Genomic DNA, 10340 nt, shown 5'->3' with positions numbered 1-10340 from the left:
CAAACGGATAATGCAAGTGAGAGTGAAATGGATACCCCAACTTGCCCTTCCACTCATAAAATGCAAATGGATAGTGCAAGTGGGAGTGAAATGGAGAATTGGATACCCCGCCTTCAGCTTGTAACGGATAGTGACCGTCTTCAATAAGACTTACTGAAACTATTAATTTGGACGACTTTTTATTAAAAGTATCACAAAATCTCATTGAAGACGACACGTATCCGTCACTTTGGAGTGACGGATACCATTTCCTCTCACAAATGACCCAAATAGAGGAGAGAGGGAAGCACATAGGGGTGTCCCCACCTTGTCCCCCTATCCGTTTTGTGAGTGACATTACCGTCATTTGCTTCGACCCGTCTTCAGCAAGACTAATCGTAAAAGTATTCATCGAGTTTTTCATGTAGAATCGAAAATTTTCCAACCATGAAAAAGTAAAAAACGCTGTAGTGTGTCATTTCTTACGGCGACTCTATAGCTTTTTTTGTTAGACAATCTTGACCTCTCTCAGTCCCCTCCGACTTGCCCTTCCACTTTGCTAGTCTCTCACTTGCTTTTATTTCTCCTCACATAACACAGGAGTATTTGGGTTCCTCCATCTCTTAAATCAACAGAACAGCAGGTTGATTCTTATACTTTAAAGATTAAAACTTTATTTGTTTTGATGCAAATTTCTTGGTTATTCTGTTTTACTAATTACTATGCTTCCATTTTTTAACTGTTTGATGGGTTTTTGATGAATTTTGTCTTGGTTGATGGGTTTTGATGTTTTGCAGTTTAGGTGGATTTTTTTAATTATGGGGTGTGTATTGTGTAATGTGTTTGAGTTAGGTGATCATGTCTTCATGGAGCGCAATAAAGTAATTTACTATGGGATAATTGGAGGATAGGTAGGTCAAATATTCTAGTAATGTGAATGAAGAAGGTGAGTCAGTGATTTCAGGCAATGGACAATGGTGAATGGTGATGTGTGATCATATGAAATAGTTAATGTTTGACTGTTGTTCTCATTGCATTTTATGCTGTCTGTTTTGTGATACCCTTATTTTGACTCGAAACGGGGAAATTACCAAAGTCTAGGATTGATAAATGAGAGCTCTTTATTGACTATGTGAGTGGTGTTGATGGCTGTTTGTAGTCGTTTTGTGTGCTTAATTTCGTTAATGGACGAGATCTCTACCTTTAAACTAGTTATGCAGGGTGTCTTATTTTTCAAGCAGCTGCTTAGAGGGACTATGGCCTTCCTTGCCACGAGAGTTTGAGGCAATATAATTTTGTGATTCCCTTTGATGTTCTTGCCATCTCTTTCAGCGAGTTTGGGGTAATATTTGAAATTTGATTGTGTTAGAAGTTATATCATTACAATTGAGCAGTTCCTACAATGTGCCCCTACCCTTAAATCAACCGTTGTTCCTACCATTTGAACTGCTTGGTGAAGTGTTCAAATGGCGGTCTAGTTGTTTTGTCACTGCCTACATCGCTAGAAGTTCATTCAACCACATCATTTTGGTTCTCTATGTAAATGTGTGGAAGGATCATGGATTAAACATGCTGTGCAGAAGAATCATCAGCGAATATTTTTAATACTCATTTTAGTGGGCATACATGTGTTGAGTTAAGTGGACTAAGTTTTGGACAACCGATTAAGCCAATTTATGCGTGGAGCCGTGGACGACTACCACAAGTGTGTGATGTTAAAAATCAGGATGTGGAGGATGTGGGAAAGGATGTGGCGTTCAAGGCTGACAGTAAGGCACTTGCGGACGGATTTTTCAATAGAGGAAAGCTGGCCGTGTTTCTGCAAGAAGGCTTTTCTTGAGATCACATTATCGACATTCATTAGGGCATTCCAAGAATTTAAAAAACGGGGTACTAGAAGAGTCGAGACTTGAGAGCTTTGGATCAATGAATTTTTTAATTCATTATCTGCCTCGGAACTTGGAAAAACTGTGATTTTTTTTTTCTTTCTTATATTTGATGTGGCCTTGTATCCCAGAGAGCCAGAGGTGGAGTTAATAATGTTGGCAAAAAGGGATGAGGTACTGGCTGCAGTTATCGATTGGTAGATAATAACATAGAGTGAAAACTTTGCATTTGATGGCACATGTCCTTAATGTCTTCTCTTTTGTGTTTAGGTATGAATGAAGAAGGTGAGTGATTTCAGGCAATGGACAATGGTGACGTGTGATCATATGAAATAGTTAATGTTTGATTGTTGTTTATATTGCATTTTATGCTGTCTATTTTGTTATACCCTTATTTTGACTCGAAACGGGGATGTTACCAAATATAGGATTGATAAGTGAGAGGTCTTTATCGATTATGTGAGTAGTGTTGATGGCTGTTCGTAGTCGTTTTGTGTGCTTAATTTCGTTAATGGACGACGCCTCAATCTCTAAACTAGTTATGTGGAGTGTCTCCTTCTTCACCAACTGCTTAGAAGGACTATGTCCGTCCTTAGTTCCTTCATCCTTGCCATGAGATATTTTTAGGCAACAGAATTGGGTGATTTCCTTTGACGTTCTTGGTTACATCTATTCAGCGAGTTTATAGTACAATAGGCTAGTATAATCTTTGAAATTCGATTGTGTTGAGGATATATCATTAGATTCATTACAATTGACTAATGGAGCAATTCCTACCAAGTTTGAGTCATGTTCTCATGTGCTCGACACTCACGTCGATCGTTGTTCCTACCGATTGAACTGCTTGGTGGAGTGTTCAAAACTTCAAATGGTGGTTTAGTTGTTTTGTCACTGCCTACGTCGTGAGAAGTTCATGCAACCTCATCATTTAGATTCTCTTTGTTAATGTGTGGAAGGATCATGGGCTATACATGCTGTGAAGAAGAACCATCAGCTGACATTTATATTGCTCATTTTAGTGGGCATATCTGTAACTCTGTGACTCTGTGTTTTGTAGCCAATCACTACCCTTGAGCTAATTATTTATTGGCTACCGATTAAGAAGATCCGTACCTTATGTTTGACAGCTACCACTAGTGTGTGAGATGTAAGGCCATAAATATCAGGATGTGGAGAATGTGGGACAAGGGTGTGGTGTTGCCATAAATATCAGGATGTGGAGAATGTGGGACAAGGGTGTGGTGTTTAAGGCCAACAATAAGGCACTTCCGGACGGATTTTTCAATGGTGGAAAGGTGACCGTGTAACTATGTTTCTGCCAGAACTAAGAAGGCTTTTCACAAGATCACATTGTCAACTTATACTAGAGCAATCCAGGAGTTTGAATTATGGGATATTAGAAGAGTCAAGACTTGAGAGCTTTGGATGTGGCCTTGTAGTAACAGAGGAGTTAACAGTGTTGACAAAGATGAATGAGCTACTGGCTGCAGTTGTTGATTGTTAGATAATAGCTTAGCCTGAAGACTTTGCATTTGATGTGGCACTTCTTTGATGTCTTCGCTTTTGTGTTTAGGTATGAGTCTCGCTTTAATGTTTCTTTGGGAACACGGAATTACCCTCTTCAAGGTACGGGATGAAAGTATAAAGCTGATTGGAAAGGTGATTTGTACTTCTTCAGCCCAGAACATACCCCTCTGACCAACCAGCTTAAGAGGCTTTGGGTTTGGCTATGGATTAGAAGTTAAAATGTTAAATTCTGGTATGTACTTTATTCATTGGCTCTTTTGTTAACTGTCCATTGAATAATTTTGATTATTACGGAGATCATCTTATTTACTCTTGTTTCAACATATCGATGATTTATGATGCCTCCACGGCTTTGACTGGAGTATCATCGTATTTACTCCTGTTTCATCCTATTGGTTATTTATGACTTCCATTGCTTTTGGAAGTGCTTGTCATTTTAACCCACCTTGATGCGCATAAAGCCACGGACCAGCCTGTAAGGCTTTTGGAGAGGTTAATTTCTTCCATAGTTTTTTTCTTTTGTTTTTCGCTTGGTCACACTTTGTGAGCTTTTAAAAACCCATTTTACTTGCTCCCCACTATTGCTTCCTTGGCTAGCGGAAGCCAAAAGCACTTTCACGTCCCTTGGGTGTTCTGAGCCTTATTGAGGTGACGAGGAACCATAATGATGAGATGCTAAGCGCGAGGTAAAGGCACGTGCTCATAGACACGAGGCACAGTTTTTAACAATATTAACATTTTCACAATTAAATTTTGTGTAACAATACCTTTTAGATTTAAAGAGAGTTCACATATACTAAAGGACTTGAGGCTTAGATAGCCTGGCATAAAGAAGACATAATAAAAGAAGTAGAAAATCAAATATATGGAAATTGTATAGTAGCTCATCTCACTAGCCAGGCCTTATCTATAAGGTGCACTAACATCAGCCTTGGGGGTTCTATGCGATGCCTCTTTGGCCCTTGGGCATAAGCATGCCTGAGGCCTTATCAAATTAAGGGAAGATGACGGCGGAACTTACTTGGCTTTTGGTGCACACTTGGAGAAAGTGTGCCAAGGTGCAAGGTTCACTATGGTGCACGCCTCGGGCACCTTAGGACTTAGGTGTGCCCTTTACCAAAGGAACAACTAGCAAGTCCATTAGTCGACAGTTTCCATGTTTCTTTCTAGTTCTTTTAACTTCGTCAGAATCCAAAAATGGGTTTTGTTACACAAGTTTAGTTCGAAGATACAAACTAAAAAGTTGTGGCAAAAAACAGCGCACGCCTTGTGTGCATGAGGTGTGCGCCTTCATCTCGTGTCTTGCGCCGCATTGCCACGATTTCTTGTCTCCTCAAGGTTCCTAACACCTTGTAGTCTAAGTCTACTCATGAATTCAATTGGCAGATATAGTACGTCATGTTTATTTTGTCTTAATCCTCTTTTCTTTGGGGGTGAGGGCGCGGGCTGTTTGTGGGACTCTTCAGTGAATCTTTTTGCTTTAATGTGATTGCTCGATGGTGGCTGCCTGTCTGGAAAATGTGGCTGTGGAAACTCCAATTAAAATTTGAGAAGTCCTAGTTGGTGACAGTTTTTTAGTGCCTAATGATACTTTAGTTGGACATGATTAGATGTATATCCTGTATTCCCTCCATTCCATTTATTAATTATATTGTAGTCACTTGACTTTGGTCGTTAAACAACGTCAAACATTGTACTGCATCTCTACAAATCTTTGCAGAAAACTAATGTTCAATGTTTGTAAAACTCTCCAATCTAGCATTTCAGTTGTTAAGAAAATCAACTTCCGAGTGTAACTACACAATCCAGCACAGTAAATTTTACTGATGAACCATACGCCAAAACTGGAAAAAGCTTTTGTTTCTATTTTGCTATTTTACTCATTGATGCTTATTCCTATTAACCTATTTCCTTTACTCTTTAAAACATAACGGTAAATATATTTCGTGGATGCAGGCAAAGACGGAGATATGGCAACATAGTTACTTCTTGGTATATGGTCTGAAATAGAATCACCCGGTGACAAGATCATGTCTGCTTTTGGCTTTGTTGATGACAACCTAAATTCCTTAACTTCTATACCAGGATTTTAATTAAGGGTAATAACTTCTTAACCTTAATATTTGCTATCAGTATTATTATTTCATCTGAAATTTACTTTATTCATCATGCGATTCTCAATTGCTTCCTTAAAATCGCTTAAATCATTACATTCTCCTTTCTTTCTGAGGTTAGATGTTGTCCATCTTCTTTCACCACACATCCATCCGAGGCGAGTATTTGAGCCTTTGCAGCTTCTTCCACCCAATTAGTTCTCACTACAAACACCAAGAGAATAAATAGGCAGAGGGTTACCCCAGCCATGAAACCCATTAGCAACCCTTCTAGTCCAAGCCTTGCTTTAAAACCAAGTACAATCCCAACAGGTAATGCCAGTAGGTAGAACCCACCAAGACTAGCATAGCTACTGAGCCAAGGCCTTGCTGTTCCTCGGACGATTCCTCCACAAACCGTTAGTGGAAAGTTAGCCAATTCAAGCAAGGCCATTAGAACCATCATTTTCTTAACCCCTCTTATAACCCCTTTGTTATGACTGAACATAGGACCCCACCATCCTCGAGAAGCCACCATAATCACAGCCCCCAGACACCCTGCAATGGCTGCCGTTCCTAGAGACACATAGGCTGACCATGAGGCAGCCCTTGCACGGTTTGCTCCTAACTCATTGGACACTCGAGTTGACGCGGACACTGACAGGGAGACCATAACCGAAAATAACAAGTAATCAAAGTTTAGCACAATGACCATTACACTAACAGCTTCCCTAGCATTAGGTAGCCTCCCAGTGAGCAAAACTAAGATCTCATAGCACCACCATTCAAGGCAGGTGGTCAGGCAGCATGGCCCGCATAACTTAAGCAATATTGACCAGTCTTTGACGCTCTGATCCCACCATCCTCCTTGCCTCCACTTTACATTTTCCTTAATCTCAATAATTAAAACACTAATCAGAAGTACTAATGTCATAATTAGATCACTTAACCAAACCGCCATGGCCACTCCAGCGACACCCATTGATTTTGAAAGTATCATGTTGATGGGTACATGGAAGGCTACCGCGATGGTAGAGCTAAACAAGATGGGAATTGTTATACCTTGAGCACTTAAGTATGCTTTTAGAGGGCAAAGGAAAGAGGTAATTATCAAATCAGGAAGAAGATAGAAAAGATATCTCTTTGCCATGGCAGCCATATCTCTTTGCTGTCCGAAATGACCAAGAATTTTATCAACATTCAACCATAAGAAAGAGATGGGCAGGGTAACTAAAAGTAACAATATTGTTGCCATAACAAGAGTCTTGTGTAGGAGCTTATAGTTCTTAGCTCCATACGCTTGACCACATATTGGCTCCATAGCTCCAGCCAATCCCGCCAAGACCGAAAACCCGGTCACATTGGCAAACGTGAACCCGAGTGCACCCCCGGCTAATTGGAGCTCTCCAAGCTTGCCTAAGAACATGGTTGTGATTGACAGTTTCGCAAACCAAGTTAGATTCATCGCAATAAGAGGGACCGCCATCCCTTGTTGCTTCCATAGTTCCATACCAATCTTTCGTAGGATGCTTGTTCGACATGATTGTAGAGCAGGCGGAGTACCCTCTATATGCTTAGGAAATGGTGTGTTAGTCATTATATGTAAGGTTAAGTCTTAATTAATGGTGTGTGTTTAAATGATGTGAGCAAAATAGGAGATATTAAAGGGGACGTTAGATAAGGTGAATTAAGCGTGGGTGCATGGATATCGTGATTATTTGTAGAATTGTAGTTGTTAATGGACAAGTAAAGAAATGCAAAGTTGGTTATATAATGGACTTAAAAGGAGCACTAATGTGGTTATGTATCATACGGAAATGCTAGTGGGTGGGGAGCTTTGGATATCTAGTGCGTGATGATTGATTCACTATACTCTCATGACCAGTCTTTTAAAACTTGTGTGCATCAATTTACAATTATTGCATTTTCTTGTTCTGTACTTATGCAGTTATTTGTTACTCTATATACTTATATGTTATATCCATGTTTTATGGAGTTAAAGACTCGTTAATATTTTGGTTTTGCATGGTAAAATGAGTCACTAAATTAAGTGGTTTTCTTGATTGTGAAACACCAGGATACAAATTTTGAAATATGTTTCAGTGTAAGTTATGTAGAGTTCTTCTCGCCTCCTTGGTAAAGTCACATGAGGTACATTACTCATGACCTTGAGTCGAATCCCATCATCATCAGAACCGTCATGGTGCCTTGCCTAGCTAACACCGCAATTTTTCACTATGAGATGTACAAAAATAGTCCTTTTTGTTAACAATATGTTAAGATTATGTATATCTGACTGATCTCCCTTACCTTGCCATTTTGGGAGCGCCTTTTAAGGCACTGAAATAAGATTATTGCTATCGTATGTCACGTGGTTTATTTCGTCTTTTTTTTCCCCTAAATTTTAAAAAGTTGACAGTTTAAAAACCGGAAAATTGTATATACTCGTATTATCTTATCTATAAATCTAATTAAAAGGCAAGCCAAACTATCTACCATCTATATGTCATATTTAATATAATTACATATGATAATATCTTAATCCAGTCTTTTATAAAGTAGATTTCGTAAAAAAAAATATAATTATTAGTAGTCTAGCAAACCTTATACATTTCATTTCTCCTTACTCCTGATTTATGTTAATATTAAATTTCAATAATAATGAAAAAAATGATGCTCAAAATTCAAAAGTCATGAACCTTGATTCATATTTATACTTATATTAAATTTGATAATAATGAAAAAATGATGCTCAAAAGTCATAAACGCACCCTCAATTGTTTATATATGTTTGTTGGAAGGCAAAATTTATAAACCAAATTTTTTCTCATTCCTATTGTTAGTAGAACTAAATGCGTCACTAATCTTTCCTATGATTCTATTTCAATTAAGGTAAATGTATTAATGTTTTAGATTATTAGCTACTTTATTTTTTTTTAGTGCAAATTTCATTGGTATGAAGTTTTGATCACATTTTTCAACTTCATCGTATGTATTGTTTTGTTCTCATTTAAGGTCTACCAAGATTTGTGGTATTGACCTATTCAAAGGTTAACATACTTTCATCTCTAAGAATCTATTCCTTTTCTCTCTTTCCTTCTCTATTTAAGAGGAAGTTTAAGTTAATAACGATAATATTGTATAAAATAAATTCCACTGTTTTGTTGGTTAATTCGCACTAATTACTAAGTTAATTTTTTATAGGGATGATTCATTGGAGAAAGAAGACTATATGGAGAAGTAAAATATTAGGATTGCTTAAGGAACTATATACTCCCTCCGTACCACACCAAAGGTAACGTAGGGAAAAGTGGAGTATTTAAGAAAAAGTGGAAAAAGTAAGGGTAAAGATGGAAAAAATATGTGGGGTATGTAATTGTGGGTTTAATTGTGGGTTGATTGGTGGGGTATGTAATGGTATTTTGTGTAAATATCAAATAGGTATAAGGATAACTTGGTAATATTGTGGGCCAAATAAGGAATGTTACCTTTGGTGTGGTACGTCCGTTTATAGTAAGTGTTACTTTTGGTCTGGTACGGAGGGAGTATTAAAAACTAAGTGTAAGATTGACGACATCAACGTGAATAAGTAATAGTTTTTTAGTTTTTTTTTCAACTGTATTTTTATTTTGGTATTTGTTGATTTTTTTCCATCATTTTACCTTTGAAAAATAGCACTCTTTAATTTATCGACTTTGATCTTTATGTTAACATGTCAATGCCCGTATTTTTAGTATACGATCTATCTTGAATTATTCATGAGGTAATCTTACTATGTGATTTGATATTTTATAAAGTCTCAATTACTAGAAATACTAAAAACATCACACTAAAAATAAAATATCCCGTGAAATTCACGGGCCACAAAAAAACTCGTATATATATATATATATATATATATATATATATATATATATATATATATATATATATATATATATTGAATATATATAGACCCTATTCTTAGGATCAACTAGTCCATTATATATTTGATTCTAAACCGTCTTTTGTGATCTAATAATTATGGACTCCTAGATGATGAGTGTCCCCCCAAAAGTCATTTTTCAAAAATAAAACACACTTTACTAATCCATCCATTCATTAACCATTTCATTTACTATTTCCTTTTTTTCCTCTCACCAAATTTACAATCATCTCTTTCATCTTTTCAAGCTTGTTCTATGATCTCTGAGTCTTTTATTTGTTCAAATTCTTTCTTATTTAAAAATCTTAAATTTGTAATTAATTTTTTCCAAAAAATCCAAATAAAACTATTAGTTTCAAAAATTCCAAATGGCTAAAAAAACCCAAAAAATCCAAATAAATAAAATTGATTTCTCTCTTATATTCACCACCACCCACCACTATCCCACCCGATTTATGATAGTTAGTATCCACCGCCACCTCCACCACCGCCGTCGGTTTTGAATTTTTATTTATGTTCGGATTTTTTTTATTTTTTTCTAAATGTTTTTGTATATGTGTTTGATTTTTTTGATTTCAATTTTTTTTTCAACTTTGTAATCAATTGAATATTATTTGTTTGGGATCGCAATCTTATTCTATTTGCCTAATTTTTGTTAGTTTTTGATTGCATTTTTATTTTTTCAAATCTATTCTTATTATATTTTTTAAATGTTAAAATTGTGCTTTTAAATTGATATTTTTTTTGGTGATGTTATACTTTTTTTCAACTAATTGAACATTTGATGCTTAAATATTGACTAAAGTTATACAAATGAGATGGTGTAAAGCTATCAAAAATTGATATCACTAAAGTTATACAAAAGATCATTCCAAAATTATTTAAAAATGATAATCCAAAGTTATCAAAAAAAGACCAAAGTTATACAAA

General features: G+C 36.4%; 1 protein-coding gene and 1 long non-coding RNA gene across 3 annotated transcripts; one reads left to right on the top strand and one right to left on the bottom strand.

Moving 5' to 3' along the window:
* The first annotated feature begins 392 nt into the window (after positions 1–392).
* Positions 393–9106, top strand: LOC141653613 (uncharacterized). 2 transcript variants are annotated; one of them, XR_012547469.1, is made up of 5 exons: positions 393–622; positions 1192–3056; positions 3101–3624; positions 5349–5491; positions 8690–9106. It is a non-coding gene; the product is annotated as an uncharacterized LOC141653613 (long non-coding RNA). The 2 variants fall into 2 exon arrangements; XR_012547470.1 differs by lacking the exon at positions 1192–3056 and having other exon boundaries at positions 409–622; positions 3439–3624.
* On the bottom strand, positions 5189–7234 carry LOC141653612 (protein DETOXIFICATION 56). The gene has a single exon (XM_074461442.1). The coding sequence runs from the start codon at positions 7080–7082 to the stop codon at positions 5592–5594; it is 1491 nt and encodes a 496-aa protein (XP_074317543.1). The 5' UTR covers positions 7083–7234; the 3' UTR covers positions 5189–5591.
* Positions 9107–10340: the final 1234 nt, after the last annotated feature.

The sequence above is a fragment of the Silene latifolia genome, chromosome 4, assembly GCF_048544455.1.
Source record: "Silene latifolia isolate original U9 population chromosome 4, ASM4854445v1, whole genome shotgun sequence".
Taxonomy (NCBI): Eukaryota; Viridiplantae; Streptophyta; class Magnoliopsida; order Caryophyllales; family Caryophyllaceae; genus Silene; species Silene latifolia.
Note: the sequence above shows the minus strand (reverse complement) of the source record. Positions and strands in the feature narration are given on the sequence as shown.